Here is a 26,714-nt window from a genome sequence, read left to right as displayed (position 1 = left end):
ACAAAGAACACTTCCTTGGCAGTTATGAAGAGCATTACAGCATGTTTACAAAGAAGTCTAATTTTCTATTAGCATAAAAAACACCACTTCCATTAAACAAGTTTAATTACAGAATCATTTTAATTCTACTTTTTTTTTGCAGAACAATAATGAAAATAATGTAGAGAATAGTTGCATTATTACTCAAACTAAAGGCATTAAATGTAACCAATAAACAGATCGAAAGAAAAACACTTTATTATACCACCGTTACCCAGAACTAAGTTACCCAGCTTCAATACTGAAATACTATTTAGAAGAAATGTTCTCAGTATTAATTCAGTGTCATTTTTGCAGAAAAAAAAAAATCTCATCAATTCAAGTAGTTCTCTAGATTTGCAGTCTACAGCTGGAGGTTTTAGATGGGGCTTATTTAGATGGAAAGTTTCTTGGCTGTGTAATCTAACTGGTCCATGAAGGAAGCCGCCAGTATTTCACGACTGCTCACTAGTGCTGCTGCCGTGCATGGACTCCTGGGTCCCCAAATGGTCTGAATCCTCTGGGTTGGCATGTGAAAGGTCAGAGGTCGTCTCGGGGGACCCCCAACTGTCCCGCCGATGAAAGGCCTCACAAAGTGGCAACTCAACACCATCCCACTGTCCACAGCTAGAAACGTTATACACACACGTTACACACAAGCACACAAACTAGCATTTCTACTGTCCACTTCTGCCTAAAAACACACTCAGTAAACAATTAGGAGTATATATGAATAATAAATATTCATAAAGGACACATACACAGACAAACTCACAAAACATGAAAGAACTGGGAAAGGAAGCCCAAGCAGGGAAAGGAAGTTGTGAAAAGCATTATTCAGGATTGCCACTAACTTATTGATTGGAAACGTGTGGTCACATGATGTCCTTTGAGTTTTGATAAGTCAGATCACATTACTCTTCTGTTTGCTGTGTTTCTGTGCATTGAACAGATGTGTGTAGAGTTTAATAATAGAATTGCTTAATAGATGAAAAGCGAAAGGCTGTAAGCAGTAGAGATTTTAGACTATGAATTCAACAGACAGAGGCAGAACATAAATTCCAAATCGGAGACGAGCAAATAATAGATCGGACACTAAATGTGCTCTCGTTTCTATCTGGTTTATTTATGGAATTTAAAATGGTTTGTGGAAAACCTGACAAATAATCTGATACATTTTAAACAGGCACTTATGTGACCAACACTGTTTCTACTAAATACGTCACCACAAAGAAACATAATATAGTGCGATTTTAAACCACTGAGGAAAACAAATGCTTTTTAAAATGATAAATATTACATTTTGAAATTGACATATGCCACCGAAAGCTAAAATATTTTGCCAGTTGCACAATATTCAATTAATTTAACAGAAAAAGAAAAAAAATGGCATTTATGAATTCTCAGAAAAAAAAAAAAATTGTTTCTTGATCTTAACCATTTTCTTCCAGTAAGCAAATTAATATGATTCTTTAAAAGTAATTTATACAATACTTAAAGCACCCTATTTTCTTTTTTTTTTTTATTCTAAAGTCTTTGAATTTTGAAGCTCATCCAACATTGTGTCCAATCAAATATCAAATGACATTAAAATTAATTTCCATTATAACCCAAAGAAATGTTCTCTTCACATATAACTATTAATGGTTACAATGTTTGCGCTTCAAAGACAGCTTAAATGTATCTAAAAATCTTTAAATAGCAATAAAGATCCAGATTTATTACTAATCTCTATAAAAAATGTATCTGACCAGCACCATTAATAAAAGTAAATACACATCCTGATTCCTGACTGCAAAATGAAGTAAATCTTCTAAAACATAATTGATTAAGGCACCCGGAGGGGAAATATTTACATGCACTTCTATATGTATAACAGAAGGGTTTCTTGTACAAAACCAGTTATATGGAAAGTGCTTTATAATGTCTTTGGGGTGACTGCAATATGGATGGATATGACAATATGGATATATGGATTTTACTATATTAGAAGCATAGCAGAAACATATATGATGATGTCTGGCTTGTTATAAACATGACAAGTGGAATAAAACCCAAAGGTCTACAGTATCTAAACTGTAAGTGAGTCTTACTACATGACTGAGGTGTGTGAGAGGGGAATACACTCTTTCATTAGCTATAGGCTTACCTGCAAGAACGAATACTCTTATTAAGGCACAATGGTATGATATGAATGTGTGTATGTGTATGGAGGACCAAACTAGCAAGATGTAATACAACAAATACGGCAAACCAACAAGGTTAGCGCATATTATAAAATGATCAATGGTTGGAGCCAATAATTGGTTGTGCAAGTAAATTAAAAATATCTTTATAGACATATTAATGCCCGGCTCCATAAATCAACCTGTGTTATGTTCTTATGATGTACATATGCATCACGTTTGTAAGCAATGGAAGGCAGCGGTAACTGCACACGTTTGGGATCACTGGTCTATTTGTACCTGGAGGAGTAATACTCTTCCTCGAGCTCATACAGGTCGATGGCAATCTCATCACGCAGGGAGATGAGCTTCTTGTCGCACTCTTCCTGCAGCGTGCGCAGCTGCTGGTTGCGGAGACTGATGGCCTCGTTGACAGAGGGGAAGTCATTTAGGATGAGGAACTGCTTCAGGTCTGAGACAAGCTTCATGAGAGACTCTCCTGCACGTACCTAAAACACAAACACATTGAAGGTATAGTACACACAAAAAGGAAAATTCTGTTTTCAATTACTCACCCTCATGTTATCACAAACCCACGAAACTTTCATTCGACTTCATTCAACACAAAATGAAGATATTTTTAATGAAATCTGAGAGATTTATGTCCCTTCATTTAAAGTCTAGTCGCTTCAAAATGTAAAGGGATAGTAAAATAAATCCATATGAAACGAGCGGTTTAATCCAAGTCTTCTGAAGAGACACGGTCGCTTTATATGACAAACAGATTTAATTTAGGCTTTTATTCACATATAAACATTGATCAGCGAACGCACATACAGCAAATCAAATATGGTATACGGAAGCTTGACATGCAAGAACCAATGATTTTTCTTCTCGCGTGTAAAGCAAGTGCAACTGAGATTCTGTTTACCATATGTGAGTGCCCTATGTATATATCTGCTGATCAACGTTTTACAATCTCGTTATGAACGTTTTGAAACGTCAAAGTTTTGGGCGATTAGACTTTCAATGGAGGGACAGAAATCTTACAGATTATTTTTTTTAAATCCTTATTTGTGTTTGAAGATGAACGAAAATCTTACGGATTTGGAATGACGCAAGCGTGAGTAATTGATGACCGAATTTTTATTTTGGGGTGAACTGTCCTGTGTTAACTGGTTTCTGAGGTGTCTGTTTATCACTGTAGATCTTACAATGTTGGCGGCTCGCACGTGCATTTCATAGTGGTCCTGCTCAGCTTGTGTCGCCCTGAAAACCTGAGTCTCATCTTCCACCTGATCGATGACATAACCAGATTATTGTTTTGGAGCTAAATCATATCAATATGAATGTCATCCAGCACAATGCATGCATGCTAACATACCTTGGCAGTTTTGATTATTTCTGTAAAATTGTCTAGAATTGACCTGATGTCATCTTTAAGTCTCTTGTTGTAATTCTGCAGCAGAGTCTCTTTGCTTTGCGGGAGGACTCTCTGTGAGGTCATCTCTGCACTTTTCGGGTCACTCTCTACTTAGTAAAGATCTGAAACAAAACTTTATTAGAATTGCAATTAATTTTCACACAAACCGCTACTAAGCACATATAATAAACAGGCATTATTGCATTTTATATGATATTGTGCTCTCAAAAATTATGACATTTTTTTGAAAGTATGTTCTAATTTTTAACCCTTAATAATACTGGTTATTACATGTTTAATACAGTTTATACTGTATAGCTTTGTCGTTAGTAATATCCATATGTAGTCAGTTTTTACATTTCATATTGTACACTTGTAAATCCTTTTGTAACGTTCTTATCTGCATAATTAAGATATCAATGGACAAATGTGCTCGTGATGGCGACGCAACTTCATTTAATAACAGCTCGTCCATCTGTGAAAATGTCTATTCTGGCTATTTTAAGAAACACATAAAAGTGGAACCAAGCGTACTGTCTCTATTCTTCAACACAGTTAACGTTAGATCAATGCATTTGCGAATGTCTCCATTCGAGATTTATTTTATTTCACTCAAACGCTGTAACTTAACAGCGCGTAAATATTTCTGCGACAGTACATCTCGCATTAATAATTAATGAGTTAAGAACAGTGTAGGTACTATAGCTTAAATATATAAAATCGCTACTTACACCGGCAAGCATTCTTCTAATATCGCTTCTTCTTCTTTTGGTTGGCAAACCAGCTTATGTCCGCCTTTTAGTCCGCCACCTACTGGGATGGAGTGTGAGGCAATGATATCAAAGGAAAAATAATAATATTTAAAGAGGGGGGAAAAGAAGAAAAATCTACCTATATTCTATTATATAACTTTGTTATTTTCAGGAAACTTAACAGAGCTTTATAACCTTTATAAGAACTGTTTAGCACATTCTGTAATGTCAGAGAATTTTAATTCCTCTTTTAATTGGAGTCTTTCACTTTCATACGCCCTACAGTTAATCAGCACATAATTTACTGTTTCTGGAAGTCCACAATAATTACACTGACCGGATTCGTGTTTTTTCGAATATCGCTTCAAATAAACCATAGACAGGAAATAAACATGCATGAGCTTTAGTTCTGGCGCGTACAGATGATGTCATTACCAATTGTCGCGGTAGTTATATTTCCCACAATCCTCTTCTTCTTCCTTTCCGTCTGAACCAACATGGTGAGTGTCGGATGGTTTTGACTTGGAAGCCTACACTTCTTAAAATCCTTAAGCATCCTATTTTGTAGGCTGTTGTAGGACTCATAGTAAATCGGTTATGGAAAATAAAGCACCAGCGCTTGCTCTCTGAACGAGAATTGTGATCATTTTAAGTATGTAGATGAAGAATTATGTGAACTTCTATAAGGTGTAGTGTCCGCTTTATGTCAGCTAGACGACTCGAGATGTGGCGCATTTAGACCATAAGCCTTTAATTGTCCGATGGTTTAAAACGGTTAAAAAATATATATTTTTTAATAACATGTTTATTATTATGAGTAATTCAATAATGGACCCTAACTCTAATGCTAATGTTAGCGTATTGATTTGTAGGCCAAAAATGAATCGGATCGGCCCGCTGGTGTTTCTTAAACGCATGCGTTGTTGAAGTTTACAGTATTTCACGCCCGTTTGTCAAATAATTAGCCAATTATGATTAATGAAAATGCAGTGTTGGGTAAGCGTTTATATCTGCAATGTTAAATTGTGTGAGCAGTTAAGTTGCTACAGCGCATGTCACAACATTGAGTTTTTTTCTTTTGGGGCTTTTGCAGTGATGACTTGAATTTCTTCACCTGAACATTGTGTAGAACTCATCTTTTAAACTGAGCAAGAGCTGTAAACTGCTGTTTCTGTTGAATGTTCTGCTGTTTGTGGACTCAAATTAAGTAATGTTGTGTCTCTTCACAGCCTAAGGGGAAGAAGGCTAAGGGGAAGAAGGTGGCACCAGCCCCTTCAGTGGCCAAGAAGCATGAGGCCAAGAAAGTTGTGAACCCCCTGTTTGAGAAGAGGCCTAAGAACTTTGGCATTGGTGAGTAACAACTGGACCGCTGATGAGATTTGAGTCCACACAGTCGCTTGAAGTGTGAGACAGTCAAATAAGTGCAGATGATGTAATGAATATTTGCTATCTTAACAGTAATGCTGACAATCTCCCACCAAGATCGCTGATGCACAAATGTCTGGATATCAATAGACAATTTTGCCATTTATTGCAAATGAAAGTCATGCGCTTTAATCTTCAGGTCAGGACATCCAGCCGAAGCGTGATCTGACCCGATTTGTGAAATGGCCACGTTATGTCCGGCTACAGAGGCAGCGGGCTATTCTCTACAAGCGTCTGAAGGTTCCCCCTGCGATCAACCAGTTCACCCAGGCTCTGGACCGCCAGACTGGTGAGTCTCTTTTGACATTCTGATGCTGTCTGTACAACAATGCATGTAGAGGCCGACGATCGTGGATTTTGCCGATACGATAACTAAAAATGGAAAATGTGCTGGTAAGATTAATTAGTTTTTAATCTGTAATGTGAAGGAAAATTTCTGCTTAGTGTAAAAGTGCTTGACTAGAAAATTAACAATGAATTAACCCTGATAATATAAATATTTCACAATATGATTAAAGGGATAGTTCACCCAAAAATTTTAATTCTGTCTTTTACTTGCTCATGTCATTCCAAACCTGTAAGATTTTCATTTATCTTTAAAACACAAATGAAGATCTTAATGAAATCTGAGAGATTTCTGTTCCTCCATTGACGCTCTATGCAATGACCACTATCAAGCCCCAGAAAGGTAGTAAAGACATTAAGTTAATCCATGTGCCTCCAGTGGTTTAACCTCAATTTTATGAAGCAACAAGAGTCCTTTTGTTTGCGCAAAAAGCACAATTCACTACTTTTACAAAATATTCATCTCCTACACGTTCACAAGAGCACCACATGCATGTCGATGTGAGAGCAGATGTTGTGTGAACGCGCGTTGGAGATAATATTTTGTAGATGGTGTGAAAAAGGTTGGCGCAAACAGCACTCGCTTCGCTTAATAGAATTGAGGGAAAACCAATAAAATCACAAGGATTACTTCAATGTTGTCTTTATAGCCTTTCTGGGACTGGAAAGTAGTTGTATAGGCTGTCAATGGTGGGACAGAACAGTCTCAGATTTCATTAAAAAGATCTTAATTTGTGTTCTGAAGATGTACGAAAGTCTTACGGGTTTGGAACGACAAGAGGGTGAGTAATCACTGACTTTGTTTTATTTTTTAATTTTTTGAACTATCCAATTTGAATGTAACTTTCAAGTCTCATTGTTTATCTTGGAGGGAATTAAATTTAAAAAAAAGTATAACAAAGAACCAATAGTTCAACCAGGTAATCAGTAAAAACTACATTGATCGTCCTCTAAATGTTTTATTAGACTTGTGGCATTTGACTTTTTGTGGATGTGCAGATGATGTGAAGAATATTTGCTATCTGAAAAGTTGATGACAGTTTCCACCAAGATCACTGATGCACTGTAGTATGTTATATAATGCTGCCTAGGAATTGTACTTTAAAATTAGTGTTGGCTTAAGTTTGTCCTAAGTTGTAAGCTTAAAGGGACCTGGCATTGATGCAAGAATTGATTGCTGAAAAACTAAACTGGCTTTTACGTTTACACTTAAAATTGTTTAAATGTAACTTTCTGTAGCTACCCAGCTGTTCAAGCTGGCCCACAAGTACAGGCCAGAGACCAAGCAGGAGAAGAAACAGAGACTGCTGGCTCGTGCTGAACAGAAGGCAGCTGGAAAGGGAGACGTGCCCACTAAGAGGCCACCAGTCCTCCGTGCAGGTGGGTCTTTTCAAGTGTCTTTTCCTTCAAGACACTGAAAGGTTAAAAAAAAAAATCCTGAGTTATGAGTTTGTCATTTGTACATGGCATCCATCAGTTGTTCTCAACCTTTTTGACTTCAAGACCTCCCTTTGTCCAGTGCTATAAATATATATTTTTTTAAATTCTCTCGTTATTTCTCAGGTGTGAACACAGTGACCACACTAGTGGAGAGCAAGAAGGCACAGCTGGTCGTTATTGCACACGATGTGGATCCCATTGAGGTGTGTTTCTCTTTCTTTTTGTACAGAATGGACATTGTCATAAATTGTTGTGGTTGTCTGCAATGATGTCTTGAATTTCTTCACCTGAATTCAAAATGAAGATTAAAAATACGAGCTTTTTAACCCTGAGCAACAACCACTCAATGTCTCTCAGGAGCATTTCTGTAACAATTTGTTTTGGCTTCTGGCTTGATTTTGTATATGTGGGGATTGTTGTCGATTATTAATTGGTTTAATTTGTCATCCGTAGCTGGTGGTGTTCTTGCCTGCTCTGTGCCGTAAGATGGGTGTCCCATACTGCATTGTCAAGGGCAAGGCCAGACTGGGCAGACTTGTGCACAGAAAGACCTGCACTTCTGTTGCCTTCACACAGACAAACCCGTGAGTAACACACACATTCATGTTTGACTTTCCTGTGCTGCACATCCTATTGCTATGATGTCTGAATTTCTTCAACTGAACAACCATGTGGTTTCAAAGAGCTTTTTAACCCTGAGCAAAGTGATTTGCAGTTTCTCACTAATTTGGGCATTATGGACATGACCTTTGGGGTTAATGTTTTGTTTCTGTCCTTCTCTCCCACTCTTTAGTGAAGACAAAGCAGCTCTTGCTAAACTGGTGGAAGCGATCAAGACCAACTACAATGACAGATACGAGGAGGTCAGTTTGTTTCCTGCTGTGGTTGCAATTGCTGAAACGAATACACTACACTTTTATTTTCAGTTAACTTATTTAACTTTGTATAACCAAATTGCTTTCTGCTAACTGATTTCTGAGTCTAATTTCTTTCTCCCATTTCAATTCTCTCTTCAGATCCGTCGTCACTGGGGAGGCAATGTCCTGGGTTCCAAGTCAACTGCTCGCATTGCTAAAATCGAGAAGGCAAAGGCCAAGGAGCTGGCTACTAAACTGGGTTGAGTTCCCATCTTGTTTAATAAATAAAAATGTTCACACAAGTATCTTGTTTGGCTTGTTCTTTTTAAACTTTCAATATTTCATCTTAGTCGATACATTCAACTGAATGATTTCAGGTACTATTTATACAAATTTGTATAACCTTTATACAAATCTCTAAAAATGTTTTATTTAAATTAAACCACCATATAGAGCTGGGTTTCAACCACAGACTGTAAAAAATAGGTTTCAGTATTTATACTCAAGGGCATCCCATTAATGTCCATAAATAGCCCTCTGGTGCTCTTTGATAATTTGACTGAATTTTTACTTTATCAGAATGGTACAAACCTTGGTAAAGGTTATGTGAACACAATCATGGACATGATTAAAAAGGTTATTCTGAAAGTCACTAGTACTGCATTGGAAATGAATGGGAATCTAATTTCATCTAGTGGAAGCTTTTGGTACTGTGCAAACAATCTTGCTGAAAGCTCATTCTTTGAAATATCAAGCTCAAATTTGAAACTCAACTAGTTTAGATTTATGGCTTGATTTTTCTTGCAGTTTGAGTAACGTGTTTTGGATGGTAAATTTCATAAAATAGTATTGTGAATTTATCATAAATGTAAAATTCTATAACCTTAAGTTCACTTAAAAAAAATTCACTTCAGGAATATTCTGCCAAGTGTCATCTTCAAAAAGAGACTTTGTTAAACTTAAGTCTGTGCTCCAAAGCATTTAAAATTCATAAAAGTTTAAGTTGGAAATTAAGTTTATGCTCAGTGAATAAATGGATTATAACTGCTGCATACATATAATTTTGTACAGTAAAATCCACTAAAAATACAAAACAATATAGTACATTTAATTTAAAAAAAAATTTTTTTGACTGCCACATGAAGAGCACCAGAAGGTTAAATGTCCTTATTGGCTAACATAATATCTGTGGTTGACTTGAAGCGGCGCTGCATAGTCCAAACAGTGTATGACATCAAAGTACCGCAAGAGCAGTTGCATACCTACTTACTCCAGAATTCCTGCTGGACTTTTTATTAACAAACAAAGTTTTGTTTTGATAAAAAAAAAAATTGTGATTCTTACTGTTTTTCAAAATAAAAATGTATTTCAGTTTACAGAATTTTGTTTTATCCTGTGGCCTCCTTTGAAGTTTGCTGAGGCCCCCTGGTTGATAATTCCCCATTGTAACCTCTGTATCATAGCATGAAGGTTTTTTTAATTATTTTATCAGACAACAGATCCACATATTTATTAACAGTATTGGGTTCAACATTAAAAGAGCTTTATTATTCTACAGTGAATATTCCACAAGGGCAAAGTGCTGACATTTTTTATAAAGCAATACGCTTGATGAATTTTGCATACCACATGTAGGAGGTGGCAGCACACAGTCCATACCTAAAAAAAAAAATAATACAAATATTCAGTTGTTAACAAAAAACGGTTCACCTCAATCAAATAGTTCCTAAATAATTTTAAAGCAATTTTGTTTCTTTTTCAATTCAAGGGTAATGCATGAGGACTGTCCATTTAGCAATCCAGACTAGTAAGGCATGTTTTGAGGCATGACAATGAATGAGTAAAAATGTGTTTAACAAACCATGTGATGACATATTGCATGTGTTCATTTCTCAACGCCACTCTTGTCTGCCCTCCTATTGGCCCACCAGGTATTGTGCACTCTGAATGAAAGAATAGAAAAAGATTTTAACTGACTTACATTCATTACAATTGATGTGATCACTGGGCAAAACGTTTTATGGGTTTATACTAGATATTCACCAAAAGCTGGTATATTAAGAGCAGCTCTAACCAAACACAGCATCAATGAAGATCTCCTCAGCACCAGTGACATTCGCCATGGCCTCCAGATCCCGATAGTGCCAACTATTTGCCTTCACATTGTTTTGAGGGACAAATGGTTTCCGCTGCTCGGTTAAACGCACCACGCCAACAAGATCCACATCCTCAGTCACCTTTTAGAAAATATAAACAACCTCAAAAATTATTTAACATGTAAAAAGATTAAGATTATATAGTAAATAAAAAAACTAAAGTCTCAGAGAAAAATGAATCCAGTAAGACCCTGATGTGAGTTGATCATGTTTATGCATGGATTTGATTCAGTAGAGATTAATGAAGACATTATTACCTGTCCCTTCATCCTGGTTTCTGGTCTGATCTTAGCTTTGGGTACATAACCTCTGTTTACCAAGATAGTGATCCTAAAAATTGATCCAGAAAGTTGTTACACCCATATTAGAGTGCAAGGCAAGTGTACATAATTCAGTGGAATCTAAATTGATTGTGTTTTTACCCCAGATCAGTGCAGTAGAATGGAGTAATGACATTAGCTCCGCTCTCAGCGCTGGAGGAAATCCTGCCTGCCTCACGGGTCTCTCTCTCAGGGTCCACAGGGGAGCGCGGCAGGACATACAGCTCTTTTGAGTGATCAAAACGCCCACGCACCTTCACTCGCCTGTACTCCAGCTGTTTGATTTCCATAGAACTGTCACACACAGATTACATTAGCACTTCATCACAACGTCTAAGCTTAATAACACTGGAGAGTATGGCACTCAGATGTGGAGAAGGCACAGACTCACTCTACAGGCAGCGGGATAGGCTCTGAAGTCGTCAGGCTCTTAAGATCACGGATCAGCTCCAACTTCCACTCTCTGCGTTTTAACTACAAAATCAAAAGCTAATTGCAGTTTTAGTTTTGATTTTATTTTTTTACAGATAAACACCACCCTCATGCACGTACCTGCCATGTTCCAAGGCCAAAGGTGGTGGCAGGTATTAACAAGAGTAACCACTTCAGGAAGGAGTCTTCTCCTTTATTTGTTCCCGCAACAGTGGAACTTGAGCGCTGAATAAATCTGGATAGGTTACCTATAAAAAAATGTAAAAAAAAAAAAAATTTAAATCAGAAGTTTTTTTGCAGCATATTAGAATGATTTCTGAAGGATCATGACTGGAGTAATGATGCTATATTTTAAATAAATTCCAATAGAACACAGTTATTTAAAAAAAAAAAAAAAAAAAAAAAAAGAAAAGAAAAAAATGTTTTGAACGGTAGTCTATTGAGAATTAAGAATTTTGTAAAGAGAATTACACCGGAGCACTGGGGCATCCTGCCGTCTGAATAAACCCTGTCGCGTCACAAACAGCGTCCTCTTGGGTGAGATGAGAATCTGAGAAAAGAACAAATGAACTAACGTTACACTTTAACTGTCAAGAATAAATTACAAACATTTTGATAGTAAATAAACATTGTTTTAATGGAAATCTGCTTTATGAGGTGGGGTAAAAAATGAAAATGAACTTACACTTCCTCGAATGATCTTAAATGTATTATGAGAGAACATCAGCATTAATCTAAAACTGCTCATGATAGCTGGGATTGTTGTAACCTAAACAGCATCTGTCAGGTCGACTACATAACATGGCTTGTGCTTGAGGGGAATGCTTTCAATGTAACCATTTCCGGGGATTCTGAACCACCATGCGCATGCGCAACATCAAAAACACGTGCGGCATGTTTCTGAATACACATTTGGTGAAGTTATTAGGGCTGTCGCATTCAGTCCACATTTGAAGGCTTCTATCCGATTCAGTGTGTGTAATTATAGGGAGGTAAAATGCCTTTATATTTATTCTCCAGTTGATGAAACACAGTTAAAACATCACAGAACGAAGTTGTGCGGTGAAATTTCGACGTTTATTTTTATTGTGCGAGGTAAATATTTCGAACAAGTTAAACGCATAATGATACGCTTACTACATTTATTAATTGATGTATTTGTTATTTATTAGTTTGTTTGTGTGTTTGTAATAGGAATCATGGCCAGCCTTGCTGCGAAGTATGATTACCTGGAGAAGTTGACACGTAAAGTATGTGTGTCTCAGAACAAGGAGCCAAAGAAAAGACCCTATGGTAATGTTCTGCATTGTTAATTGCACATTAATGGATTATTAATATTGAATAGTCACCTGCAGCAGTGGTGAAATTGTTACTGTTGGTTTATTTATTTATTCATGCAAAGTTTTAATTTTCAAGAAGAAGCACAAAATAATCTTTTTGTTAATAATTATAATTATTAAATTTGTATTAATCCCCTTTTAGTTCCATTCCAAGGCAGTGTGGTTAAAGATGGTGCGCCTCCAAAGAAGAAAAAGAACAAGCAAAAGCCAACAAAAGGAGATAATATGAATGCAAGCAACAATAAACCAGTTTCAAAGAGCACTCAGCCTGCAGTACCTCCAGCTCAGAGAAAAAATGTTCAGAATGGGATTTCAGAGACACAAAAGAAGACTGAGGGTAAAAAAGCGGTTTGTAAAGAGAGAATATTAGTTCATTCAGAATACTTTATTTGAACTGAATCATCCCTGTTAGGTGGAACATCACAGGAATTTAATGCAGTAGACATTCTTCGTCAGAGGCTCCACCAGAAGATTGAGGAGTCTCGTGGACAGGTACATGCTCCAGTTGGACTAAAAGATTAAAAACGGAAGAAAATGCCATGTCTGTCAGAGGGATATTAAGTGTTAAAATGCTGAATCTCTTTACTTAAGAGCATATGTTTTCTACGGGTCAGAGAAATTGTATTACATGAATAAAATAAGAAATGTATTATATTACACATTTAGGAGATTTGAAGCCAAATATTCATATGTGCTTTTTTTCAGGGCACTCCTAAAGATCCTTCCTCGGAGGAGGTAAAGAAAAAACGAGAAAAACGAAAACAAGAAAGGGAGCGTCGTAAGAGGAAAAGGAAAGCGTTTCGAATTAAAAAGTTAGCAGATGCCGCAGCATTGCAGGCAGGAGAAGATGACAAAGAAACAGCAAAACCTCAACTGCAAGTCACCTCAACATCGAGCACGCCTGCCAAAAAGGAGCAGAGCTCCATCGTCTTCAATAAGATGGATGTTGGAGAAGACTATGTGGACAAAGGAACAAAGCTGATCCTGAAAAAACAAAAAAGGAAAGTGAAAGGAATGCTGACTCCGCTCACTGGTAAGAATTACAAGCAGCTTTTAACACGCATTGAGGCGAGGAAAGATTACCTGGAGCAGCTTAGGGAGAAGGATGAAAGCAAAGCAGAAAAAGAGGAAGAGAAGATGAGGTGGACCAATGTGCTCTACAAAGCCGAAGGTATGAAGATCAAAGACAATGAGGAACTCTTGCACAAATCATTGAAGAAGAAGGAGAAAATGAAAACTCAGAAGAAAAAGAAGTGGACAAAGAGGAGCCAGCAAGTTGTGGAGAAAATGCAAAAGAGACAAGACAAGAGGAAAAGGAATATTAAGCAACGCAAGGATGCCAAGATAGAGAAACGCAAACAGAGGGCAAGAAAAAAGGGTCGTGTGCTGCCTGGGGATCTCAAGAAGGTTGACTTATAGGCAGAAAGGGTGAAAGGCGGAATGGGGGGGGGGACTTTGCCTTGTGCTTTGGACCGAAAGAGACATAAAAAATGTACAAATTTTTCACAAAATTTCAATGTGAAGAAATTGTTTGTATCTGTTGTCACTTTTAAGAGTTTATCTTTATAAAGAGAATTTGTGTCCATATTTTGTGTCTTTATTATTCTGCCAAGCCAAGGTTGGAGACTTTTATCTACATTTGCATTTATTGATTTAGCAGACACTTTTTTTCCAAAGTGACTACAGTAGAGGTACAAGCAAATTGTCACAGAGCCAACACTATTCATGGTGTGCTATGCAAGGATTATTAGAATGCTAGATTGGGAAACAAGCAAGAGAAAAGAAAAAAATGCTTTTTTTTTTTTACTCTTTTGTTCTCATTTTGTGTGTTTAAACATTGTACATTAAGAATGATCATTACAAATTACAATGTTTATGTTGACAGCGTTAGTGCTAGCAGTCACTGGCCCCGCTTACAGCGGTGAAAATTCTGTTCTCATTTACTCATTTTCAAGTTGTTCCCAACCTGTACGAATTTATTTCTTCTGCTCAACACAAAAGACGATATTTTGAAGATGTCCTATCTACTTCCCATATCTCCCTTTAAGGGAAGTCTCCTCACTGGAGGAGGAGCTCTTTTCGCAGGTTCATTGGCTCGAAGAAGTAAATGTGTGACGTCTTTAATAGCTGGGGGAAGTAAACAATCAAGGTTTGGTGAGAAACAAAGTTTTGTGCAATGCATTAGTTTTTAGAATACAGAGTTAAATCGATATTTACCACATTATCGTTGTTTCGTTTGTCTCTTGAATCTCTCAATCCCAAAGACAAGACTATACTGTCATGTCACTGAATCATTGACTGCACGTCCTTTTCAGGTTGACAGTTCAGTTGCTAGAGATGTGGCCTGATTCTAATGTGTTACTGGGAGTTACTGATTTACGGCTTTAGAAAACCTGCAGTCAAGTTATTAGAAAACTGCATGTGGAGAAGAACGGCGGTAACTGGACCTTTGCTGTCAAACAGATTAGCAATCGCAGGTTTTCATGAGAAGGTAGGAGACGTTTTACGCTCGATCGGTATTCCTGATCATGTTGTGGTTTAGTGGTGTAATGTGAAAACGTTTTGTCTTATTACATTCTTTTCTGATTTATCATGCAGGGCAAAATGTATCGTAAATTGCACGCGAGAAGGATTGAAGGAATTGACAAAAATATATGGTAAGTAGTTTCGTAGCCTATAAAGCAAGTGAAAGTATAAGACTGTATCCATAGTGCTGTACATTCGGCTTACAACTCGGCATTTACTAAACAAGGAAATACATGGACATAAATATTAAGTTATTATATTATCTTACGTAGAAAAAGAATTGGTCAAGCAACAACAAACACTGCAAAATATTCTTATATATATTTAAAATGTAGTTACACTTATAGTGTTTATTATATTATATATATTTAAAGGTTTTATGCTTATAATAAATATTCAAAGTACTGTCCTCCATTTTTATATTTGGTAGTCGCAATAACAGTTTTGAGTCGCAAGATGGCGCTATAGTATTAAAGGGAGCTGTGTAATTATCTGGTTACAGTAATGATAAATCTTTTCTACCTTACCGTTCTGCATCCCACATATTGAAGTAAAGTAAATTCATTTTTATGTTTTAAAATCCATGGTATTCCTTTTGTGTAGGGTTGAATTCACTCAACTGGCTGCCGATTATAAGGCTGTGAACCTGGGTCAAGGGTTTCCTGATTTCCCCCCTCCTAGCTTCATTCAGGAAGCCTTCTGCAAAGCACTGAATGGAGGTTTCCCCATGCACCAGTACACACGTGCTTTTGTAAGATATTAGAAGGAACGATTTGATTGTTTACTAAATGTACAACTGCTGCCTAATATAAGTATATTAGTAAAGCTTTGTTAAAGAGTCTAACAACATGCTGTCATACAGGGCCACCCAAATCTTGTGAAGATCCTGGCCAAGTTCTTTAGTAGGATTGTTGGCCGGGAAATAGACCCAATGGAGGATATCTTGGTTTCTGTTGGAGCATATCAAGCACTTTTCTGCACTTTCCAGGCTCTTATTGATGAGGGTGATGAGGTAAAGTTATCATTGTCAAGGCAATGTTCATGTTCATAAAATTATAAATTTTATACTGCGATACATTGTTAGTAGAGAATAAAAAAAGTCACTCAATGTCTGTTCCTTATGTTCATGTGTGATATCAGAATGCCCCTTTTTTCCTTTTCATGAGCAGGTGATAATTGTGGAGCCATTCTTTGACTGTTATCAGCCAATGGTAAAGATGGCGGGAGGAACAGCTATATATGTGCCCCTTAAACCAGTATGTTCTTACATCATGTGACAAGATCTGTCAACTTGATCTGAGATTAACATGTTTCTTTTGAATAATACTTGATGTGTAATGACAGAGGGAAGGCTGTGGTCCTGCTTTATCCAGTGCTGACTGGGTGTTGTCTCCTGAAGAGTTGGCGAGTAAATTTAGTCCTCGTACCAAAGCCATTGTCATTAACACTCCTAATAACCCTCTTGGCAAGGTGAGTCACCAACAAACAGAAGACAATTTTACCCATCCTTATGCTTTATCCAATATATTTTTTAACAAGCGAATTTCACGAAATCTGTCAAGAAATCGGAGGGTTAAGCAGGTAACCTAGGTTTAGGTTGGTTGTGTGTGTGGCGTGTTGACTGAGATATTGACTGTTGACTTAATATTTTGATAGAGACTACAAAATAAAATAACAATTCATGATTCTTTGATGAATAGAAAGTGCAGAAGAACATAATTTATTTGAAATAGAAATGCCTTTACTGTATGCTGCAGTATTTTTTTTTAAACTGACCCCAAAATGGTAGTGTAATTTATATACAAATTTAAATTCCGATCATTCAGAGCTGAAGCTGAAACTGAGCTGAAAGGTTTTTAAGGTTAGCCACAGATACACATGCCTATATGCTCAGCCTAACCCTAACTGGTTTCTTGCAGGTCTATCAGCAGGAGGAACTTCAGGTGATTGCTGACTTATGCATTAAACATGATGTCATTTGCATCAGCGACGAGGTGTACGAGTGGCTCACATATGATGGAACAAAACATGTGAAGATCGGTAAGAGCAGAACTGTGCGAATAATGCAATATATCACAGTTTTGTGGACTTTTAAAGAAAAATAACTTTTTTTTGACAGCCAGTCTGCCAGGTATGTGGGAACGCACTGTCACCATCGGGAGTGCTGGCAAGACTTTCAGTGCCACAGGGTGGAAGGTGAGCTGGTCAAATTCAACAGGGTTTGTTTTTTGCTATATCAATTGTCTTTGGCTGGCTGAAAGTGCCTCAGCAGTAGATTATTTTAGATTATCTCTTTTTTTGGTCATCACATTACTTTATTTTAATGTAGGTAGGTTGGGCAATGGGATCAGGGCATATCCTAAAGCACTTAAAAACCGTCCATCAGAACTCAGTGTACCACTGTGCTACAGCTGCCCAGGTAAAACAATGCTCCTGTGTTTTAAATATAAAGTTTGTGTCATTTTATTTTCAGTGGACTGACATTGTCAATTATTGTTTCTTAAGGAAGCCGTAGCAGTAGGTTTTCAGAGGGAATATGATTTATTTGGAACCGAGGACAGCTATTTCCTCCAGTTACCCCTCCATCTTCATGAAAAGCGACTGAGACTGGCAGATTGTCTGAAGAGCGTTGGCCTAAAACCTATTCTGCCCCAGGGAGGATACTTCATGATTGCAGATATCTCAAAACTTAGTAAGTAACAGAGAAAGTGAAGAACAAAGTATTAAAACAGGAACTCAGATTTAAATATGGATTATAGAAATACAATTTTCACATCTGTGAATTCCCGATCCATCTGCCTGAGATGAGTAGATTTCATGTTTATTTTGTTCTGAAAATTATCTTTTTGAGCTTGTTAATTTATTTGTTTATTTATTTATTTATTGCAGTGTTCTTTCATTTTATTGTCTTTTCCAGTAATAATAAAATAAAATATACAAATATAAATGTATATAAAATATAATAAAATAAAATATACAATATGCATAATTATAAATAAATATACATTCTAGAATATTTCTATAATTTTATACAGATTATTATTATTATTATTTTTAAAGATTTTATACATTCCCAGGCCTGTACGTTTAAAATGTTTAGATATTTCCAGGTTTTCCATGATTAGAGGAATCCTCATATTATAAGAAATCTAAGTACAACAAGGCTACACTCTGTGAAAGCAATTCATGTTTTGACATGACTATGACTATTGCTTTTTGATTTTAAATGTTTTTCTTTAAGATATCAACCTTACTGACCCTAGTACTAAAGATGAACTCTATGACTACAGATTTGTGAAATGGCTCATCAAAGAGAAGGTACAAGCATGAGTATTTACTGTTATAAAATCTTTAATAATCTATATAGCAAAATATGTTTAAAATTATTAAAGCAAGTTCTTCACTTCTGAATAGGGACTGGCAACCATCCCTGTGTCTGCATTCTACAGCCCGGAACACAGAGAAGAATTCCAGAAATACATCAGATTCTGCTTCGTAAAGGTATTTTTAAAACAGAAATGAAACATGAAATCATTTGAAATAGGCATTTTAGAAATAAAATTGCTTAATTATTTGGGATGTCAATGTTTTATGGGATGCCAATTTTATGCTTTAGAGACTGTTATCAAGTTTATTTATCACCATGACTAGTTTTTTTAAGTTTTCTTTTTTTTTAATCAACTCAGAGCAACTTGCAGGTTAGAATACCCAACAAGTCAATGAATAGAAAAATAATGTAGGAACTAGATTTTCTTTTAAAAAAAATTATAAATATGCTACAGTGGCTTCTGGAGTCGTTTTTGTGAGAAAATTTTACTTCCGCATCTGAAAATGGGCGTGACGGGCGAGAGTCGTGACGTAGCACGAGGGAGAGCGGTCGATTCACACAACAGGGAAATATGGATTGCAATGACATTTCGGACGCTGAGGAAATTGTTTACGGACCACAGCCATACAATTATGAGCCTGCTAGGCTGCCAAGAGAGCAGGGACAGGCCAGGATTAATGTTAGACAGAACATATTGGAACTTACAATAACAGAAACTAAGCTTTGATCAGGCGTTTGTCATGCTCATTAATATCCGCCCAGACTAACGTTACGTGATATAACTTAGCAGTTTCTCATGGAGAGACAGAGAGATATTTATTCATGATACATTTTTTGTTCCACAGGTGCTTGTGTGGGAAATGCGAGGCAATGTTTACAGCTGAGGAAAGTCAGTGTTACAGGGAGGTGGATGCATACTGGGCCTTAGTGGAAAATGCCAAACTTCCATGGTTGCAGTTAATGTTACTACAGTAAAGCCATGGTGAATGTTGCTGATCTGTGGACACTGGATAGTTCGTTCATTCATTGCACAATGTTTATTCCTGGTTTTCACGTCAGCGCTGTTTGATTCGTTAATAACGGAGAAATGTGAATATTTCTCACTAGATCTCGCAGCGATGTTATTACTTCAGTGGCGAACTCTTTATTTACCTCGCAGTTAGGCTAGTGTTGCTTGATCAGGCTCGCGCTGCACTGGTCCAAACTGATAAACGGTCCACACAAACACAATAACGAGTAACTGTTAGCTCAGTTTCGTTCCGCTTACATTGCGTTTGCCAGTTGATGTTGTGCTCGCGCCTACATCCAGCGGGAGAACCCGAAGATGCGTGCACTGAAGGAACCGCACTAGCTCTGAGTCTCACCCGGTTCTTACTTCGGTATCCCATGTTGAACTCCTTCATATCGCCGGGACGATAATCATCCGATCTGAAGTGAACGCTACACACGACCGCGTTTTCCGAAGCCGACGCGGAAGAGAAATCCCGTCTCTTCACCTGCACAACCCGCACCCAGGCACGAAAGATAGCACCGTCCTTTTTCCTGTTAGGAAACCGGTGGACTCGATGTCCTGACAGGCTGGAGTTTTTGCAAGCTCCACAAACACATACATTTACCATGACGATGATAAATTGAAATACAAAAATTACTGAAAACACACTGTCTCACGACCGCTCTTACTGAATACCAACCTACTCTGCACTGAGCTGCGGCAGAGCACAGCACACGTCTCCCTCGTGTGACGTAAAATGACGCGATGTTGAAAAAAAAGCGGCTTGTACGAGCAGTCAAAGAAACGCTCACTTTATCTACTAAATTGGTGTCATTATGTCGTTTTAAAACATTTTAAATCCTGCATTATCTTTTCATATGGTATTTTCATACACGGTTATATATTCATTTAGATTTTTTTTTTACCTGCAAGTTGCTCTTTAATTTTGACAGCCCTTATAATTTTAGATCCAAAATAGGTTGCTTTATATAGGTGAATCATACATTATTGCAGGAAAAGTGAATGCCATTGTGATCTGTAGTTCACCTTGTTAAGATGTTGTTTTATATTATTTCATTCATATTTTCTAGGAGGACTCTACTCTGCAAGCAGCAGAGGACATCCTGAGGCAGTGGAGTGAAAGCAAATGAAAATTCAAAATCTTGACAGTATAGGCCTTCAAACAATGTGAGAAGCAAGTGATCGCTCGATTTTTTTGTAAAGACATAGCAAAGCTAAAATGAGACTGGTAGCAGTTTGGGATATGAATAGTTATTATGACCGCCGCTAGCGTAGCTAGCGAAAGCGGTCATATAGGGATTGTCAAAGTTTTTTTTTTTTTTTTTTTCCGTCACCTTACTGAATTTTTCGTCAACGATACCAGGGACACCGAAACACCGGGGAACATGAAATTTGGTGGGCATGTAGCCCCACTAGACTTCTAAGGAAAAATTTCGTTTGGTCCCCGGGGGCCACTTCCCCCCCCCGCGCTGGGGCCCCCGTAAATTTTTTGTCAACGATACCAGGGACACTGAAGCACCGGGGAACATGAAATTTGGTGGGCATGTAGCCCCACTAGACTTCTAAGGCAAAATTTCGTTTGGTCCCCGGGGGCCACTCCCCCCCCGCGCTGGGCCCCCCCAAACCCCAAAAAATGCAGTTTTTCCTAAATAACTACCTGAACCGTGGCACCGAGGATGAAGAAATTTTTATGGTATGTTCGTCTACTAGACTTTTACGGAAAAATTTCATTTGGTCCCCGGGGGCCACTCCCCCCCCCCCCCCCCCCGCGCTGGGGCCCCTGTAAATTTTTCGTCAACGATACCAGGGACACCGAAGCACCTGGGAACATGAAATTTGGTGGGCATGTAGCCCCACTAGACTTCTAAGGAAAAATTTCGTTTGGTCCCCGGGGGCCACTCCCCCCCCGCGCTGGGCCCCCCCAAACCCCAAAAAATGCAGTTTTTCCTAAATAACTACCTGAACCGTGGCACCGAGGATGAAGAAATTTTTATGGTATGTTGGTCTACTAGACTTTTACGGAAAAATTTCGTTTGGTCCCCGGGGGCCACTTCCCCCCCCGCGCTGGGGCCCCCGTAAATTTTTCGTGAACGATACCAGGGACACCGAAGCACCGGGGAACATGAAATTTGGTGGGCATGTAGCCCCACTAGACTTCTAAGGAAAAATTTCGTTTGGTCCCCGGGGGCCACTTCCCCCCCCCGCGCTGGGGCCCCCGTAAATTTTTTGTCAACGATACCAGGGACACTGAAGCACCGGGGAACATGAAATTTGGTGGGCATGTAGCCCCACTAGACTTCTAAGGAAAAATTTCGTTTGGTCCCCGGGGGCCACTTCCCCCCCCCGCGCTGGGGCCCCCGTAAATTTTTTGTCAACGATACCAGGGACACTGAAGCACCGGGGAACATGAAATTTGGTGGGCATGTAGCCCCACTAGACTTCTAAGGCAAAATTTCGTTTGGTCCCCGGGGGCCACTCCCCCCCCGCGCTGGGCCCCCCCAAACCCCAAAAAATGCAGTTTTTCCTAAATAACTACCTGAACCGTGGCACCGAGGATGAAGAAATTTTTATGGTATGTTGGTCTACTAGACTTTTACGGAAAAATTTCATTTCGTTTGCCACTTCCCCCCCTGAGCTGGGGCCCCCGTAAATTTTTCGTCAACGATACCAGGGACACCGAAGCACCGGGGAACATGAAATTTGGTGGGCATGTAGCCCCACTAGACTTCTACGGAAAAATTTCGTTTGGTCCCCGGGGGCCACTCCCCCCCCCGCGCTGGGCCCCCCCAAACCCAAAAAAATGCAGTTTTTCCTAAATAACTACCTGAACCGTGGCAACGAGGATGAAGAAATTTTTATGGTATGTTGCTCTTAAGGGCCCACATCAACCTAGCCCATAATCACTCATTTGTGATTTGCGCCCCTCCCATAAAAAATGAAAATGCAATATTATTCTGCTTTAATCGCCCCTATCTTCAGTGGAGATGTTCAGAACTGCACCATATTTCATGTGTATGATTAACTTGACATCCTCTGGGGGTATCCTCTGCTAAGTTTTGTAGAATTTCATCCATGGGGGGGTATAAAATAAATTCATTTATGTGCACATTTAGTGACTGTACACTCATCGGCCTGTAGATGGTGCTGTTGAGCGAAGGGTTGCTGGTTTAGGATGATACTGTCACACACACACATGCAGGAATACAAAGAAACGCAAGCATGCACACACACTGACATCCACACGCACAGACACACACCCATACACACACATACAAATCCACATGCACAGACACACACACACAAACACACACGCGCACACATGTACGCACACATACATACACGCACAGACACACACACACACACACAGACACACACATACACAAACACACACACACATACACACACACACACACACACACACACACACAGACAGACATGCACATACTATTACTTTTTTTAGGTATATACATAAACACGCAATACAGCCAAATTACTCCACGTCATTTATTTTTGTGGAAAGCCAGTGCAGGCCTGAGCGGCGGTCATATTTTGTACCGCGATGCGGTACATCTAGTTTAAAAAGCATTTGTTATTAGGGTTAGGGATAGTTCACCCCTAAAATGAAAATGAAGTCATCATTTACTGGTGTTGTTCTAATGCCATATGCCATTCTTTCTTTATCGGACCACAAAAGAAGAAATAACAAAAAAAAAAAGTCCTGATCGCACTCGTACATATAATGGCAGCGAATATTGTGACCCGAATCAAGCTTTTAAAAAAAAGACTCAAAAGGATCATAGTATGGTCCGATGTTTCATGTGTTTCAAATATTCTGGGGTATATGATAGGGTTTAGTAAAAAACAAACCGGAATTTAATGTATTATTTACCGAAAATCCTGACTTTGGCCTTTCTTCTTCTGTGCACGGTGCACATTCATGAGACTCTGATAGGGCCGCAGTTCACTCCAACTCACCCAGAAAAAAAGCACAATAGTTGTTGTAAATCAAGACCTAGTAAATCACGACATGAAAAATAATCCATGTACTTTCTACTCTAAGGTGAAATATATCCTTTGTGTTCATCACAACAACTTATCACATCTGTCAAATTGTCATTCTGACTGATCAGTGAAGAAAATACTTTTTTGGGAATTCTAAGTATTGTATTTCATGTCGTGTTTTTTTTTATTATTCTTGATTTCTCACAACTTTTGTGTTTTTCTTGGCAAGGCGGAGTGAACTAATGAATGTCATTGAATGTGCAATTGAGAATCATTGCTGCCTTGATAATATTCAATATCATGTATTAATTTAATGATCATGTTCTGAAGAAGAAAAAGAAAAAAAGAATAAAATTCATTCATTCAATTTTGGGCTCAAAAACAGAATAGTGGGTGGAATCTTTTTAGTCGGTTAAGCATTGTTGTCCTTTGATTGTCATGTTCTCATTTGCTGTTGTTTGTCATCATGTTGGCATATAATTGCTGCCATTTGGATTATACTTTAAACTGCAACACTGCCTGTTATTAATGTCTGGCTCCACTCCAAGTTACAAATGACACATTAATAGATTTCTTTTAATGTTAAACTGTTTATCAACAGCCTACTCAATGTAAGTATTATGTTCAGCAAATTTTCTTATAAAATATGCCAAACTACCTCATGCATTTGCATGTAAAACATTTTTTTTTATAGACGATCTAGGCACTGTCACCATTTACATAAATATGTTCATTGCTGCAGGAGGACGCAATAAAGTGTCATTGTCACACACTGATTTGTTTTAAATAAAGAACACACTATATTGATTGCAGCGTAATTGTAATAAAACAAATTTGATGAAGAGCCATCGGACTCAAAATGTCACCTGTTGTGTATTTATTTTTACTTTTGGAGTGGTGAACTTTTCCTTCCTTTTTTAAAATTTTTCGTGGTTGAGCCCTCATTGAGCTTTTTGCCTGTTAGATGTGCGCACTTACTGTTGAATCTTAATAAAAATAAATTTTAAATTTAAACATACTCCTCTGTGGTCATTTTTTTGCACACTAAATGCTTGCATATAATAAGTAAAGCAGACTGCCTTAATTGTTCGAGTTGTTTCTAAAAACTGTCAAATTCCCATCAGTATTGCCAAATAGAAACATTACCACAGGAAACATAAAATTGTATTTGGGAAGTGATACTTGTAGTGAAGAATGTATTTGGGAAGTACAATTCCTTTTTCTTAAAAAAAAATACATTTAACTTACATTTTACATTTACATTTTACTTTACTTACTAAACTCATGCATGGGTTTACTTTGCATGGAGATCAAAAAAATTACTTTGTGACTTTTTTTTCTTATTTTAAACTGTTCAAATAATGTGTTCACATGGAACCTGACAAATTGTGCTGTACAATTTTTTTTTTTTTTTTTACCAATTACAATTACAAAATTAATATGTGCTGCATTGATCACACCCACAACACTGACACAGCAGCTAAACACACTAAAAAAATGTTTTAAGACAAAACAAGTTAAAAATTCTTTAAATTCTTTCAGGATGTTATCACAACTTAATTTTATCTTGTTCAACCAATTTACTTCTATAGATTTGTGTTTAGATTAAATTAATGATTTTTTGTTGTGTTAAAGTATAGCATTAGAAACTAGGAACAGGATTTCTACTTCCCATCATACTTTGCATGGGGCTGGATCACACTGTGAGACATTCCAAAGGTATAACTACATGGTACTGTAATTATGTAATACAGTGCAATTACTGTTAAAAACCCAGGTAAACACTATTGTAATTCATTCATGTGTACTAAATATAAATTAGATATTATACTTTTTTTATTTAAAAAATCATTTTATTTTTATCCTACATAAGTACTACTGACATTAAAATTATCTTCTGTTTGTCAACTCTTAACATCAACTCCTAAAACATATATGTAAAGAAAAAAAAATCTTTTCCGTGCAGATACTTTACTGACACATATTTTCACCAAACAATGGAATTTACACTAAACAGTTTGCCTCAAAAATATTTGATTCAATCAAGTTTGGACATGTCTAAGTTTAGTTGAGTTTAAGTTCATTTTACACTGAGTATTTGAGTAGAGATAACATGTTTCCATTGTGTGGAACCACTGACCATTGTTGAAAAAAAAAATTCAGTGCCAACAAAGATGTTTATACATTACACACATAGAAAATATTTGTGTATAAACAACATTTTTGTTGGTGTGTTGTGTCAAAAACATTAAGTATTTTTTCAAAGAGATAGTTCAGCCAAAAATGAAAGCATCACACACACACACACACACACAAAGATCAGCTACTCTGAGACAATGTTTTTGGGGAAACTTCACTTTATCTCCACCCAATGTTCCTTAAAACTGCAAAACACACACACACACACACACACACACATACCAGTTGGAGCTCTTTATAAAAGAAAGCTGAACACTTACAGACCTCACTGTGAGCAACTTGTTGTCCTTGAATTGACATGGCGATGCAGAACTACCCAGCAGCTGGCGGGATCCCGATGCAGGACAATAGAGTCTGCGCTGCTCAGCCAGTGATACTGTCCATGCCTGAGCAAAAACTCAATGATGATATAGTTTTTTCCACATTCAATCTTCACTTCTGTAACCCATGCTGCCTTGGGTTTGGAGCATTTTACAACTCAATAAAGGTAAGTAAAACATATAGGCCTATTTCAATATATAATTTTCCTGCTGCTTTTCAAATACCTTAAAGTAATATACGTTTCATGTGTGTCAGGCCAGGGACAGCAGACTGCTTGGAGACTACGCATCGGCACGGTCTTATGGCAGGACAGCTCGACACCTAAATGTTGCTGCCATCATTATTGGTGTCATCTTTGTGATTACCGTCATCATTATCTTTTCCCAGACGTGGCAACAAATCAAGATTTAATCGTCTTTAACTCCTCCAAAGAATTAATGTCTGAATGCCTTTTAAGGCTTGTTATTAAATCACTTATATCTATAACATTCAGTGGGCTAGCATATTGGTCTTGCAAGAGTAATGCAAGATATTAACAAGAAATATGTATGTATACACACACACACACACACACACACATCCCAGAAAACACTGAATGTTATGGTCCCCATTTGGTTATTTTGGGAACCAAATAAAACGTTTGAGTAAAGTTG

The 26,714-nt window shown here is 37.6% G+C and overlaps 5 protein-coding genes across 18 annotated transcripts; 3 read left to right on the top strand and 2 right to left on the bottom strand.

The window, feature by feature from the left end:
- Positions 1-219: 219 nt before the first annotated feature.
- med22 (mediator complex subunit 22) lies at positions 220-4,806 on the bottom strand. Of its 10 annotated transcripts, none has more exons than XM_081365838.1 (6): positions 4,696-4,806; positions 4,338-4,416; positions 3,568-3,728; positions 3,398-3,478; positions 2,484-2,692; positions 220-645 (listed from the first exon to the last, which is right to left on the bottom strand). In XM_081365838.1, exons 3-6 carry the CDS (start codon positions 3,688-3,690, stop codon positions 474-476), a joined length of 585 nt encoding a protein of 194 aa, XP_081221964.1. In that variant the 5' UTR covers positions 3,691-3,728; positions 4,338-4,416; positions 4,696-4,806; the 3' UTR covers positions 220-473. The 10 variants fall into 10 exon arrangements, with proteins under 10 accessions (XP_081221964.1, XP_081221968.1, XP_081221967.1 ...); XM_081365842.1 differs by having other exon boundaries at positions 3,568-3,739; positions 4,338-4,419; positions 4,696-4,773; XM_081365841.1 differs by having other exon boundaries at positions 4,338-4,419; positions 4,696-4,773.
- On the top strand, positions 4,755-8,727 carry rpl7a (ribosomal protein L7a). Its single transcript, XM_081365837.1, has 8 exons — positions 4,755-4,858; positions 5,588-5,708; positions 5,923-6,072; positions 7,368-7,508; positions 7,692-7,771; positions 8,022-8,152; positions 8,362-8,431; positions 8,585-8,727. The coding sequence occupies exons 1-8, from the start codon at positions 4,856-4,858 to the stop codon at positions 8,687-8,689; spliced, it is 801 nt and encodes a 266-aa protein (XP_081221963.1). The 5' UTR covers positions 4,755-4,855; the 3' UTR covers positions 8,690-8,727.
- Positions 8,728-9,951: 1,224 nt separating this feature from the next.
- Positions 9,952-12,180, bottom strand: surf1 (SURF1 cytochrome c oxidase assembly factor). 2 transcript variants are annotated; one of them, XR_014030228.1, is made up of 9 exons: positions 12,019-12,168; positions 11,805-11,883; positions 11,454-11,581; positions 11,293-11,375; positions 11,004-11,195; positions 10,839-10,911; positions 10,469-10,662; positions 10,287-10,368; positions 9,952-10,084 (listed from the first exon to the last, which is right to left on the bottom strand). XR_014030228.1 is itself a non-coding variant. In XM_081365836.1 (9 exons), exons 1-9 carry the CDS (start codon positions 12,079-12,081, stop codon positions 10,018-10,020), a joined length of 930 nt encoding a protein of 309 aa, XP_081221962.1. In that variant the 5' UTR covers positions 12,082-12,180; the 3' UTR covers positions 9,952-10,017. The 2 variants fall into 2 exon arrangements, 1 of the variants encoding a protein (XP_081221962.1); XM_081365836.1 differs by having other exon boundaries at positions 10,500-10,662; positions 12,019-12,180.
- Positions 12,157-14,258, top strand: surf6 (surfeit 6). 2 transcript variants are annotated; one of them, XM_081365834.1, is made up of 5 exons: positions 12,157-12,428; positions 12,528-12,626; positions 12,816-13,010; positions 13,086-13,165; positions 13,379-14,258. In XM_081365834.1, exons 2-5 carry the CDS (start codon positions 12,533-12,535, stop codon positions 14,090-14,092), a joined length of 1,083 nt encoding a protein of 360 aa, XP_081221960.1. In that variant the 5' UTR covers positions 12,157-12,428; positions 12,528-12,532; the 3' UTR covers positions 14,093-14,258. The 2 variants fall into 2 exon arrangements, with proteins under 2 accessions (XP_081221960.1, XP_081221961.1); XM_081365835.1 differs by having other exon boundaries at positions 12,506-12,626.
- Positions 14,259-14,769: 511 nt separating this feature from the next.
- kyat1 (kynurenine aminotransferase 1) lies at positions 14,770-21,252 on the top strand. 3 transcript variants are annotated; one of them, XR_014030165.1, is made up of 15 exons: positions 14,770-14,827; positions 14,989-15,164; positions 15,272-15,330; positions 15,803-15,950; positions 16,062-16,211; positions 16,369-16,455; positions 16,544-16,669; positions 17,119-17,239; positions 17,319-17,395; positions 17,529-17,618; positions 17,705-17,891; positions 18,441-18,517; positions 18,614-18,700; positions 19,373-19,509; positions 20,610-21,252. XR_014030165.1 is itself a non-coding variant. In XM_081365139.1 (14 exons), the coding sequence occupies exons 2-14, from the start codon at positions 15,027-15,029 to the stop codon at positions 20,667-20,669; spliced, it is 1,407 nt and encodes a 468-aa protein (XP_081221265.1). In that variant the 5' UTR covers positions 14,770-14,827; positions 14,989-15,026; the 3' UTR covers positions 20,670-21,252. The 3 variants fall into 3 exon arrangements, 2 of the variants coding, with proteins under 2 accessions (XP_081221265.1, XP_081221266.1); XM_081365139.1 differs by lacking the exon at positions 19,373-19,509; XM_081365140.1 differs by lacking the exon at positions 19,373-19,509 and having other exon boundaries at positions 14,787-14,822.
- The last annotated feature ends 5,462 nt before the right edge of the window (positions 21,253-26,714 follow it).

This window comes from Scardinius erythrophthalmus (genome assembly GCF_964197995.2).
Source record: "Scardinius erythrophthalmus genome assembly, chromosome: 5".
Lineage (NCBI taxonomy): Eukaryota > Metazoa > Chordata > Actinopteri > Cypriniformes > Leuciscidae > Scardinius > Scardinius erythrophthalmus.
Note: the sequence above shows the minus strand (reverse complement) of the source record. Positions and strands in the feature narration are given on the sequence as shown.

Bases quoted from the DNA above. Each gene is read 5' to 3' on its own strand.
- med22 (XM_081365838.1), bottom strand. From the start codon at position 3,690: ATGACCTCACAGAGAGTCCTCCCGCAAAGCAAAGAGACTCTGCTGCAG. The intron at 2,693-3,397 runs GTAAGATCTACA...TTTGTGTTTTAG, and splicing joins ACGTGCGAGCCGCCAACATT to GTACGTGCAGGAGAGTCTCT. The intron at 646-2,483 runs GTACAAATAGAC...TAACGTTTCTAG, and splicing joins GAAGAGTATTACTCCTCCAG to CTGTGGACAGTGGGATGGTG.
- rpl7a (XM_081365837.1), top strand. The intron at 6,073-7,367 runs GTGAGTCTCTTT...AACTTTCTGTAG, and splicing joins GGCTCTGGACCGCCAGACTG to CTACCCAGCTGTTCAAGCTG. The intron at 7,509-7,691 runs GTGGGTCTTTTC...GTTATTTCTCAG, and splicing joins GCCACCAGTCCTCCGTGCAG to GTGTGAACACAGTGACCACA.
- surf1 (XM_081365836.1), bottom strand. From the start codon at position 12,081: ATGAGCAGTTTTAGATTAATGCTGATGTTCTCTCATAATACATTTAAG. The intron at 11,884-12,018 runs GTAAGTTCATTT...TTCTTTTCTCAG, and splicing joins TTAAGATCATTCGAGGAAGT to ATTCTCATCTCACCCAAGAG. The intron at 10,369-10,499 runs GTTAGAGCTGCT...TCTTTCATTCAG, and splicing joins CTTCATTGATGCTGTGTTTG to AGTGCACAATACCTGGTGGG.
- surf6 (XM_081365834.1), top strand. From the start codon at position 12,533: ATGGCCAGCCTTGCTGCGAAGTATGATTACCTGGAGAAGTTGACACGT. The intron at 13,011-13,085 runs GTAAAAAAGCGG...CATCCCTGTTAG, and splicing joins GACACAAAAGAAGACTGAGG to GTGGAACATCACAGGAATTT. The intron at 13,166-13,378 runs GTACATGCTCCA...GCTTTTTTTCAG, and splicing joins TTGAGGAGTCTCGTGGACAG to GGCACTCCTAAAGATCCTTC.
- kyat1 (XM_081365139.1), top strand. From the start codon at position 15,027: ATGTGTTACTGGGAGTTACTGATTTACGGCTTTAGAAAACCTGCAGTC. The intron at 15,331-15,802 runs GTAAGTAGTTTC...CCTTTTGTGTAG, and splicing joins GGAATTGACAAAAATATATG to GGTTGAATTCACTCAACTGG. The intron at 16,456-16,543 runs GTATGTTCTTAC...GTGTAATGACAG, and splicing joins TATATGTGCCCCTTAAACCA to AGGGAAGGCTGTGGTCCTGC.